Source organism: Carex rostrata, chromosome 27 (genome assembly GCF_964058835.1).
Source record: "Carex rostrata chromosome 27, lpCarRost1.2, whole genome shotgun sequence".
Classification (NCBI taxonomy): Eukaryota; Viridiplantae; Streptophyta; class Magnoliopsida; order Poales; family Cyperaceae; genus Carex; species Carex rostrata.
The window spans coordinates 3,056,926-3,069,607 of NC_135944.1; the positions used below are offsets into that span (position 1 = coordinate 3,056,926).

The following is a 12,682-nucleotide window of genomic DNA, read 5'->3' on the forward strand; positions in this document are numbered from 1 at the left end:
AGAACCAAAGTACTGAAACGGTGATTGATTGTTACCAAAGTGAAATGGTATATGGCTAGAGGGCCTAGATGCATTTGTGCACCGCTATATGAGATTTTTAATAAGAAAGAAGGAACCGAAAAGAATTGATTTGGGACTGTACAAACCCTAAGTAAACATATAGACCACTGAACCCGAATTAAATCAAGTAAACGTATAATATAGGTGTAGGCTCGGTCGAGCAAGATATCGCGAGACAATTCGAGACGCCCGATCCTTAAATTAAACGGTACGCTCGTCATACTAAGGTGCGGGATTCTTGGACTTGTTTGATACTTTATTTTCAGGAATTAAACTGTGTATTCGTTTGTCATGTTGAATATCATTGATTGCATCACTGAATTGTGTAAAGCATTTGCATAGCCCAATCAAATTAAACTCGAACTGATCTGAATTGAATGATTTGCATGCTGGTATGGTTATAGGTTGTGTCGATCGATTATGATCTGATTTTGATTGAAAGTCACCACGATTTGATTTGATATGTATGTGAATGGATTTACGAAGTTAAGCACTTGGATCCAATAAATTTGCCAAGTCGGGCTGTATGCTGACTTGGATTCCCAGGATCCTAAATGGCCTTAGGTGAACGGCCCTCGATATTCCCAGTACCGGTTGGGACGAGGGAGGGTGATTATGTTATGAGATGTGATTGGAAATCGTGGGTGACATGTGTAACGTCTATGGCTCGGTGGCATTCTCCTACGTGTTAATGCATTTGAAAGGTCAATTGAATATTACGACTATTGGAATGATTCCAAAGAGGATTTTCTTTATGTGATTCGAACCAGACCTTAATAAACGGTTAAGCCAAGTGATTACAGATGGGTGTCAGATAAAGGGTCCAGCGGTTGGCCATCTGTAGGTGTCAGTAACCCTGCAGATGTGGGTTTGATAATGGTTCAGCTCGAAAGAACATCTGTAATTGCTACAAGCCCTAATGAACTGAGTTATCAATCGCGTTAAGCCAAAATATATGTTGTGTTTGAAATTCATCTTGGAAATTCCGTGAACTGTGTTTCAGGTTGATTGACTGTTGTCGAGTATTGACATTCTGTTATTTATGATTTTATATATCTGTTTGAACTGTTATTGTTTGGGTTTCATTTTTTAATATAGAGTTTGATTGCAAGTCCAATAGTCTGAACTGTGGCAAATTCGCACTGAGAATTTATTCTCACCCCCACCCCTCCGGGTTATTTTTACAGGTACGGGTGCGATGGATTCTAGAGAGGCACGCGAGTAGTAGGCCATAGTAGCTTACCATCTCATGACCCTAGATATGTTTTGGAGTATAGTTTTAGGGTAGGCCTCATGGTTGGTATCCGGATGAGATACCTTTGTTGTATTATATTCTGACCAGACTGTGTACTCTGATTTGTGTATCTATAAACTTAGTTTATATTATTATCTGTTGAATTGTTGAGTAAGATTTGAATAGCCTTGTAAGTATACACGGCGTTGTATGCTTACGGCGGGAGACTGTTACGACCCGTGGCCGCGGGGTGTGACACCCCTACTGTCTCAAGATTTGCAAACAAAGGAGCAGGTAGTCAATTGGTTTAGTTTGGTTATTTATCAGGGAAAATTAGATCCATGCCACCTCAAAATTTCAAATTTAGAAAAATGCCACCTCAAAATTTTGATTTTGTTAAATGCCACTCCAAAGCTCACTTATTGAGAAAATTGCCACCATTACCAAATTAATAGACATTTGTAATGAAAAATAAACAGAATATATTGTATTTTGAATAGTATTTTCGTATATTCCCAAAATACCCTTACTCTTTCATTTCTACACCCATTAGAGTCCAATCCAATCCTCCATTTCTTAAACCGTTTTATAATAAAACCCTCGGTGAGCCTCTCTTCTCTTCCGTCGAAATAAAAAAAAAATCTCTTCTCTTCCGTGGAAAAGTGTTGTCGTCCGCCTCTCCTCTCAGTCTCTCGGTTCTGTTAATTAAGGGCCAAATTGAATATGTAATAAAATGGGGCCGTGGCCTTTACTGTTTTCTAAATTCCCTTATTCCTAAGCCATGGCAACACCAATTGAGGGAATTTGTACTTACTAGTTGTAATTGTTGTCTTCAATTGTTAGATTTCTTCAATTGAGGGAATTAATGGTACTAACCATAGGGTCACTGGTACAGTGGCAGTTGCATCAGCAGGTACCAGCGGAGCTGACTCTGGTACAGCGACTGCTGCAGCCAGCGATACCAGTGAGGTGTGTACTGGTACAGAGAGACTGAGAGTTGCATAAAAGGTTTTTCTGAGTATAAATTTTGAGTTTGTGGTATTTATATTTTTGAGTATAAATTTTGAAGAAGAAGCCACGGAGAGGAAGCCGCGCGCGGAGAAGAGAAAGGAATTCCGATAGGTTAGATGGGGCTCTGTCGCGCTAAAAGAGAAAGGAATTTGATAAGGGCTATTTCTGTCACTTTACATATACTGCAAATTATTTATTTAAAATTATACATTAATTTCGTAATGGTGGCAATTTTCTGAATAAGTGAGCTTTGGAGTGGCATTTAACAAAATCAAAATTTTGGAGTGGCATTTTTCTAAATTTGAAGTTTTGGAGTGGCATGGATCTAATTTCCCCTATTTATTAAGTAGCGGTGGGTTTAAAAATTATTGCACTTTTACTTCTGTTTAGTAGGCTTTGTTTTTTATTTTAACGCTTTATCAAATAAGTTGTAAGATGTAGCACTTTCTAAATGCCCCCTTAAAGTAAGAACAAGGATAAAAATGTCATTTCTATTTAAAGTAAAATCATTTCCTTCATCATATAAACTTTTCAATCAATAACTAGAAATGAATTCAATTCTTTTTTATTTTTATTCGGATCAACAAAATTCAATTGGACATCATGTCTCTTGAATACTATTGAATTGAAATCAATTCTTTTCCAACAAGTGTACCCTTCCGATCACACCATAAAACAAGAAAAAGAAGGGAAAAGGAAAACAACTTTTCACACTAAGTATTACATTACCAACAAACAATATATACAAAATTTTAAGTGTTCACAAGGGTTTTGCTGTTGAAAAGGAAAACTAAATAATTATAAAACCACAATCACAAATTACTTAACTAATTGATCATAATTAGAAATGCAATGTACACTATCCAACGCAGACCAATCGATATAATCTTCCCCTATAAACAAAAAGGAAACAACAATATATTAGTTTGTGATGCAAAAACAAAATAAGAACACGTACTTAAAATAAAGCCCACAAAAAGGAAAAAATTGTATTACATTGATCAATTTCTAGTCCAGTTGAAGGTTGTTCGGGCATTTCTTCAAAAGCCCCACCTTAATTCCAAGTGAAATTAATAGACATTACATCATCAGAAAAAAAAAAAAAAAAGTAGACAAACTGATTAAGCAAATAGAATAAGTTTGTTTGGGAAGAAATTACTTGGTGCATTGTTTTGATTGACATCTGAGATTGGGTTGAAGTGCTCCATCTGGTCTGATCCAAAGCGTGCCGGAGGATCTCTTTGTTGCCCCATGCCCTTCAAATGGAAAGATAAAAGAGAATCAAGATTAATACAATTTTCTTTTTTCATTTCCGCCTTCATGTAATGATACTGTGTGTCTGTGTGATTGTTTTTCTTCATTTAATGATATTAATATAGTATGCGAGAGGCTGAAAAACACCAACAAACTATCAATTGCGATTCCTTTTTTTTTATTAATAAACTATCAATTGTCAATTCGGAATTAGTAAAATAACCGTGTTTCAAATGAGATGATATAATTACCATATCGATTAGATTGGTGTCTTCCATATTTCCTTGTTGAACTCCCGTATTAGAAGTTACCGAATCAACTGTTGATCTATTTCCTCCAGAATTGGAGACGTTTACCTCTTCCGAGCTGACTCTACATTGTCTTGCATGGTCTACAGTTGATTCCCATTTCATATTTTGCATGTCTATTGTCTGATTTTGCAACAAAACATTGAATTTAAATATAAGAAAAATAATATTGCTAATTAAATAGGGATCTTATTGAGGCTTGAGTAGCTTTGTACTAAACCACCGTGGTATATATACTAACCTTCTTTGGTTCGTTATTATAAAGAAACAAATGGAGTGATGGGTTATAAAAGTTTTGGAAGACGTTAAGTGAAAAAATAAAAGAAGTTGCAAGTTCTGGTAGCTCCATGATTATTAAACCAACATTTAACAAAAGGAAAAGGTGAATTATCTATATAAAGGTTACCTTCTTTAGTCCCTCGGGGTCGGAGTCTAACTTGTTCAAGAAATCCTGCACAGTGTGGATACCAATATCATGCAGTCTTTTCTCGTATATCTTTCCCACATTAACTAGCCTCCATGTTGGATCGGTAGGGGACGGGACATCAGCCTTCCTACGAGCTATCAAAAGTGCATGAGGAAACAAATTAAAACAAAAGTGATTATTCTATTCTCAAAAAGTCTTAAAATAGTTATGATTTTGGCAAAAAAAAAAAATTGATTGAATAATAAATGAACACGAGGGGGATTTAACTTAGAACACCCAACAAAGTCTAGTTTAACCATCAACTGAGCAATTTTATTCATGAACTTAATTCTTGAAAATATAACTACTACATTAAATTTTAGGTATCATCACAATATTTGTACTCCACATAAATCTTAAAAATTAAAAACTATGATTCATACTAGAACCTATCTATACAAAAGGGTACCTTCTAGTTTAGATTCTTTGACTGGAAAGGATTCTGACACAGCTTCCTTAATTTTCCTCTGTTGGTAACTCCCCTGAACGACACGTGCAACCAACCTAAACATTTTACTCCTGACCCAGCTGGAATTATCCGTTATTTTAACTTTGACAACAACTCTTCCATTGTGCATCTTCACAACCAATTTGCTTTTGAAGCTGAGACATTTCCTTGCAGCTTTTGTACCAGCGGCTTGAACCAAGGATGACATAGTTGCTTTGTTCCTTGGACGCAACGGTTTACACATCCTGAGATTCTGATCATTTGAGGTGAAAGTGCCTGTAGTGACAAATATTTCCACTTTCAAAGGTGAGGCAGGTTCTCCTGTGCATATTGAGCCAGATTCGATGTTTAACAGCTCGATTTGGAGAACAATAGGTCGATTTGTGAATAATTCAGCTGGGATGTTATTAGTGAATCTAAGCATCTGTGCTGGCGGTGGCTCAACGAGTAGTTGTCTTCGCACAACTAATTGCATGTGCGTTGACAAACGTTTGGCCTACAAAAGAAATTGATACATTCAGTACCTGCAGTACCACTTAAGTGGTATCAGTACGGATTTGAATTTATTAACAAAATGAACATATTTTACCAATCTGATAATTGATGTTTCTGCGTTTTCTTCTATGCAGGGAGCGAGTTCTTTCTTTAGTTGATAAAAGACATAAGCATGATTAATCACACTGCAAAAGGATAATAAAAGAATTTGTAGATTAATTTCAATTCAACCATTTAATAAATGTGTTCACTTTCTTAATTATTTCATTACATCTGTTGTAGTCTAGTTGTACAACAAATTAAATAACCAATTGGAGGTGCAAAGCTGGTTAATTTGGGCCTTCATACGAATAATTCACTATAAATTGAGGTCTAATTGTACACAATTGGGTGTTCATTGCAGAATTGATTGTTAAAGTAGGGTTAATTGGGACTAATTTTATCAGACAACCAAAATATCATAAAAGGGTCAGATTAATTAATGAATAGTTAACTGAATTGCAATCCTTAGTAGCAGGATGAATGAATACTTAAATGGGACTAATTAATTTCCTCAGTTGTTTGTGTTACCATTCTAAGTTTAGTGCAACTTAATTTTACAAAAAAAAAATGCACAACAGGTAGGCACTCAATCAATTATGTAGTGTTTGAAAAACTGTTTGTTTGGTAGGAACTTACGCATTGAAAGATCGTTTGGGCACAACCCTCGGCTGGGTCCCGGACTCAATCCCGGCACCATCAGTTGAATTCTCATGAATTTGCACCATCTTTCTAAGCTGATTGCAATTGGAATAACTAATGGAAGAAAGGAGAGAACTAACAACAGCCAGTTAATGGTGTGGAGGACTGCAGGTTGACTTGGTGGGTTTTATTAAAAAGACGCAACACGCGGTTTTGGAAGTGAAGTAAGAAGTACTGGGGAAGTTCCCTGCATCATAAATCAGTGGGCTTGTTATGGGCTTCAGATTTGGATTCTGGCCCAGATGGAATTACCCGGGTCCAAACAGTTCAACCCGACTAAAATTTCTTCCCAATTTAAGTTTTAATTTTGAGCTGCTGAGATAAGAAGAAGGCCCACATGCAGAGAAACAAAGCCTAGCATTTACTGACAACAGAGCAAAAATGAGGCCTTTTTTTTTTTTTATTGAAAGACTCGTAGTAGCTACCAAGTGCGTCTCTTCTTGGATCTTTCCTGCCAACACTATTGATGGCATCTTTTCTCTAAAAATATATGAATTTCTGATCTGGTTCCAAATGCCCCACAAAACCTCCACAAATTAATCTATCTAGTAGACCAAATTGTTTTGCTCTCTTGATTAAGAAACCTGAACCCTTGTCAGGATCGTTACCAAGTCATTATTGCCGACTCAGAGATGGAAAGCAAAAATGAGGCCTTGAGGAGATCGATTGAGATGCAAAGACGAGGCCAGGGTTATCGATTAGAAAGTAGAAACCACTATTTTCAGATAAACAAAGAAATGGGTCCCATTAGCATAGAGAGCCAGAGAGGTGGGGTCCCGTTAGTCAGTTTAAATGAGAAACATATCAATGGCTTACTATAAGACTAAATGGACGTGGAGTATGTGAACTGTGACTTAGAAGTTGGCCTTTCTAGCTGAGTTCTTCAAGACCAGGTCCATTTTAAGATTGAGCTGTTAGGGAGCTCCCTCTACTTCATCTCTTTTACCACTGAAAACTGGGACCCTATGACTAGCTATTACTCGCATCTGCCATTTTGTGAATCCCGTAATATCTCCAGCCTCTTTTAATCTTGTTCATTGAGCTTCCTGTTAAATTTTTGCTTGTTCTTTTAATCAAAATTCATAATTTGAAATGTATCTCTTTATTGTGAATTTTATTTCATGAAAACTATAAGCCCTCTTTTTTATAGTTTCCAATAAATTAATTATCTCAGGTGTCTTTTCTTCGTCAAATTTCAAGGGACCAACAATAATAGAACGTAAACAAACAAAACTAAACATATAAATTGAACAAATATTTGTTAGCATGTCCAAAATTTATTATGTAATTTTTAATCCCGCTTTAAGCTGGCATTTGTGTTGTCATTTAAAATTGTCATGAAGAAACAAGCCTCACATGTTACAAAGAATTAAATATTGTGTGCAATTTTCTTTTTCTTTTTTGAAATATAGCTTTGCTCAGTAATGTAGTAGGTCGTACTGCTCATCTTTTTTTCACCTACACAGTGCGGCCCTAACATTTTGATTTTTGAGTGAAGGTTGGTTTATTGATTGAATTTGGATTCTTAAGGTAACTCAAAATTTAAGTTTGGATTCGGACTATTCGATCTGAATTTTCTTGAATATTAAAGAAGTTCCGTAAATTTTATCTTGAACCAGTTGTATTTATCATCAAACGGTCCGGATCCAAGTCTTGATTTAATTTGTGTTACTGTTGAATTTATGCAATTTCTGAGGAGAGATTATTTTGAGAAAACAATTATTTCATTCAAATCAGTTCTTTACACTGTTTCCATTCCTATATATATTACAAACATCTAAGCTACTGTTTTGTTACCGTTTGTACCTTGTACCTATGTACAGTATACCTATTGTTGAATATATGCAATGAGGCCCCTTTACTTCCTTGATTTAATCCTAGCCTTCTATTTCTAGATCTATGATGATTATTAATCTGAGATCCTAGATCATATTTCTCAACACTCCCCCTCAAGCTTGGAATGTATATATCATACAATCCTAGCTTGCTTGAAATTTTTTCAAATGAACTCGGGTCCAAGCCTTTGGTGAGGATATCCGCTAGTTGATCTTCACTCTTAACGTATGGTGTTTCTATTTCCTTTGCTTGAACTTTTTCTCTAATGAAGTGACAATCCACTTCTATATGTTTGGTTCGCTCGTGGAATACCGGATTCGATGCGATATGTCTTGCGGAGTTATTATCACAATACATCTTCATTGGTTGATCACAAGCAATGCCTATTTCTTTGAGTAGATGTTTTATCCAAGTTAATTCGCATGCGGTTGACGCCATGGCACGATATTCCGCCTCCGTGCTAGATCGTGCCACAACGTTTTGTTTCTTGCTTTTCCATGTGACTAAATTTCCGCCTACAAATGTGCAAAAGCCGGTAGTGGATTTTCTATCAAAACTTCCAGCCCAATCTGCATCGGAATAGCCACATATGATATTAGAATGATTGTTTTTCATCCAAATTCCCTTGCCGGGATTTTTTTTTAAATACCTTAAAATTCTATTTATTGCCTCTAGGTGTGGAGTTCTTGGCGAGTGCATGAATCTACTAATTTGGCTTACGGAAAAAGAAATATCCGGACGGGTGACCGTTAGATAAATTAGCTTTCCAACTAGCCTTTGAAATTGGTTTATGTCTTTAATTGGTTCATCATCCTCATCATTTAATTTATGCCGGTTATCAATTGGGGTAGAGATTGGTTTGCATCCTAATTTACCGGTTTCCTTTAAGAGGTCTAAAGTATACTTTCTTTGGGAGATGAAGAGTCCCAATTTTGAATGTGCTACCTCTATTCCTAGAAAATATTTTAAATATCCAAGGTCTTTGATGTCAAAATTTTCTTTTAATTGGCTTTTAACTCTTTTAATTTCTTCTACGTTATTTCCGGTAACTATAATATCATCTACATATACTAGTACAAGGGTTATATTTTCTCCATCATTTTTAATAAATAATGAATGATCGGCACTACAAATTTTAAACTTGCAAGAAATTAAATAAGAGCTAAGTTTTCCATACCATGCCCGTGGAGATTGCTTCAATCCATAAATCGATTTATTTAACCTACAAACTAAATTAGAATTGTTTTCCAATTTATGGCCGGGTGGTAGGTTCATATATACCTCTTCTTCAAGTGTTCATTGAAGAAAGGCGTTTTTTACATCCATTTGGTACAAATTCCAATTGTTATTCGTCGCAATAGAAAATAAAATTCTAACGGTATTCATTTTAGCTACCGGGGCAAAGGTTTCATTGTAATCTATTCCATATGTTTGAGTATACCCTTTGGCAACTAATCTAGCCTTGTACCGTTCTATGGTACCATCACTATTATATTTGGTTTTGTATACCCATTTGCAACCAACGGGTTTTTTGTTTTTTGGTAATTGTACAATTACCCATGTCCCATTTTTTTCAAGAGCTCTTAGCTCTTCCTTCATGGCACCACACCATACCGGATCAATTATGGCTTCTTGGTAGTTATTTGGTTCTAGTGTTCTCTCAATGGAGGTGAGAAATGCATTATAAGAAGAAGAAATATTTTTATATGATATGAATTCTTGTATAGGGTATTGCACCGTATAGGTCTCATAGTCTCTAAGTCTAGTGGACGGTATTGGTGTTCTTAAGGACCGTCTAACTTCTTGATTTTCTTCTATCTCATTATCATTGGTTTCAATATTTTCTATTGTTTCTTCAACAACACTTGTCTCAATCTCTTGGTTATTATCTTGTGTAACTAATTGGTCATTTACATGAGGTAGTACCGTTGGTTCCAAATTTATTTGGTCACTTGCATGTGGTGTCTCACTCATTTCCATTGTTTTGAAATATGACTTATCTTCACAAAATATAACGTCTCTAGACGTAAATAATTTTTTTGTTATAGGATCATAACACTTATATCCCTTTTTAAATGAGGAATATCCCAAAAAAATAGTTTTGGTTGACATATAGTCAAATTTATCTTTTCTTTTAATTTTTACAAAGCATACGCAACCAAATACTCTTAGATAATCAAAATTAATTTTTCGTTGGTAAAGGATTTCCATTGGACTTTTATTTTGTAAAATAACGCTTGGTAATCTATTTATTAAATGAGTGGCGCAAAGGATGGCATCCGACCAAAATTTTTTTGGAACATTATTTTGAAATAGTAATGCACGTGTCATTTCCAATAGATGTCTATTTTTTCTTTCCGACACTCCATTTTGCTCGGGAGTGTTTATGCAAGTAGTTTGATGTATGATTCCTTTTTCTTTAAAAAAAGTTGTGAAATTTTTGTTTACAAATTCCGTTCCATTATCTGATCTAAAAATTTTAAGTTTTGCATCAAATTGATTTTCTATGAGACATAGAAATTCTTTAAAGCAATTAAAAACCTCATCTTTTGATTTTAATAAATACAACCAAGTAGTTCTAGAAAAATCATCAATAAATATAACAAAATATTTGAATCCATTATAAGAGTTAATTGGGGCCGGACCCCATACATCGGAGTGAACTAAATCAAACAATGCTTCACTTTTGCTATTTGATTGGAAAAAAAGAAGCTTTGTTTGTTTTGCCAACTTGCATATGTCACAATTGATACAATTTGAAAATGAAAAATCTAGTGCACTATTTAAAATCTTGTTGGAAGGATGCCCAAGCCTCTTATGCCAAATGTCTTGGTTAATAGATTTAGCGGAAGCACAAACGTTTAATTCTTGTAAATTCAAGAGATAGTGTCCATTTTCAAGAAAACCTTCCCCAATCTTCCTCCCGGTTTCCCGGTCCTGAAAGATAACATTTTTATATGAGAAAATTACGTCACAATTAAACTCATATGTTAGTTTTTTTACGGAAATTAGATTTATAGGGAATGTATCAAGATATAGAACATTATGAACTTTTTTGTTAAAAATATCAATTTCTCCTACACCATTAATTTGTGCTTTCATACCGTTGGCCACTAATACAAATTGATTATTTTTTGCCATGTCTAAATTTGTAAGAAGGTCTTTATTTCCAAACATATGGTCAGTGGCACCGCTATCTATAATTATTTGATTATACAAATTTAAATAATTTGAGTTAGAGACAATACCACAAGTGTTGTTTGAATTTTTCTTGGAGAACCACACAGAGAACTGCTCAAAAAACTGCTGCATCGGATCTGACCCGCTTGACCCGCCAGCGCCATCTGGGTTAGACCCTGGTTCACTTGAACCAATCATTTTTATTGGCCGGTTGGGTTCAGTTTGAGCAGAATTGCCCCCACGCGACTCAGCCCCTTTCTTTCTCTTCTTCCCTTCATTCCAGTCCGCCATTTTCACGTCTCCCCCTCCCCTCTTTGAATCCCACCACTTCGGCCTGAGATGTGGGTGAAGAAAATAGCATTTTTCGGCTTGGTGACCCTCCTTTTTGCAGTGAGAGCATCTATCTCCCTTGATACTTGACCGGTTTGAGTAATTTGGGAAGTTAGGGTTTTTTCCGAAATTGAGGTTTTTTGTGGCAAAGCTATGAGTCTCGTGTCCCTCGCTGCCACCGACTTGTGGACCACTCATAGCAAGCCGTCGGCTTTCTTCTTGCTCCACCATGGTGGTAATTTGAGCAAAGGAGGGAAGGGAAGTTGTTAAAAGAAGTTGTGATTTCACGGCTTCATAGCTTGGATTGAGACCCGCGAGATATTGGAAGATTTTATCTTCTTCTTCTCTCTGAATGGCTATTGGATCTGGTATGGGTGGCCGATAAACTCGAAGTTCATGCCATTTCTTTTGAAGAGCACCTAGGTACTCTATATTACTCCTTGACCCTTGTTGTTCTTGCTCGATTTCTAGTTTTAATTGATAAATGTGGGAATTGTTGTTTTGTCGGCCATACATCGTTTTTATGCCTTCCCACAGTGAGAAAGCTGTTTCATGGCCAAGGAATATTTCTGAAACACTCGGCTCCATGGATTGCATGATCCATGTCATGACTCTGTCATTCTTAGATTGCCACTGTTTTCTTGCCTTTTTTTCGGCCTCAGTTGCCTCATCTTTCTTTTTTGGAACCGGCTTTTCAGACTCTCCTGTGATGAATTCTAAAACCTCTCTTCCACTGAGAGATAATCTTGCGGCACTTGCCCATGAGAGATAGTTTTGGCCGTTGAGCAATGAGTTTGTGAGTTTTGAGGTATTGGTGGCTTCTTTCGAATGCTGCCCCTCTGAAGCCATCTCTTTAACGTGCTAGACTTCTGTTTATGGGTTTTGATTTTGCTTGTGTATATACCAGTTTTGCTGGTAAGAATTTGGAAGGTATTTTTTCGGTCACAGAGACTGATGCTCTGATACCATGTTGAATTTATGCAATTTCTGAGGAGAGATTATTTTGAGAAAACAATTATTTCATTCAAATCAGTTCTTTACACTGTTTCCATTCCTATATATATTACAAACATCTAAGCTACTGTTTTGTTACCGTTTGTACCTTGTACCTATGTACTGTATACCTATTGTTGAATATATGCAAGGAGGCCCCTTTACTTCCTTGATTTAATCCTAGCCTTCTATTTCTAGATCTATGATGATTATTAATCTGAGATCCTAGATCCTATTTCTCAACAGTTACTTTATGAAATTTGGAGCCATCCCTGAAAAAAATTATAATTAACGGAAGAGTTCGAGAGAGTAAATAATATAATTTC

At 35.8% G+C, this 12,682-nt stretch overlaps 1 protein-coding gene across 1 annotated transcript; it reads right to left on the bottom strand.

Annotated features, from left to right (window-relative positions):
• Positions 1-2,989: 2,989 nt before the first annotated feature.
• Positions 2,990-6,130, bottom strand: LOC144545185 (calmodulin-binding protein 60 B-like). Its single transcript, XM_078293775.1, has 8 exons — positions 5,955-6,130; positions 5,371-5,461; positions 4,743-5,277; positions 4,274-4,428; positions 3,811-3,990; positions 3,465-3,561; positions 3,302-3,358; positions 2,990-3,198 (listed from the first exon to the last, which is right to left on the bottom strand). The coding sequence occupies exons 1-8, from the start codon at positions 6,041-6,043 to the stop codon at positions 3,125-3,127; spliced, it is 1,278 nt and encodes a 425-aa protein (XP_078149901.1). The 5' UTR covers positions 6,044-6,130; the 3' UTR covers positions 2,990-3,124.
• Between the last annotated feature and the right edge of the window lie 6,552 nt (positions 6,131-12,682).

Excerpts from the sequence above, each read along its gene's own strand:
- LOC144545185 (XM_078293775.1), bottom strand. The coding sequence starts at position 6,043 with ATGGTGCAAATTCATGAGAATTCAACTGATGGTGCCGGGATTGAGTCC. Across the intron at positions 5,278-5,370 it reads AAACATCAATTATCAGATTG|GCCAAACGTTTGTCAACGCA; the intron begins GTAAAATATGTT and ends TTTCTTTTGTAG. Across the intron at positions 3,199-3,301 it reads TGGACTAGAAATTGATCAAT|GGGAAGATTATATCGATTGG; the intron begins GTAATACAATTT and ends TTTTGTTTATAG.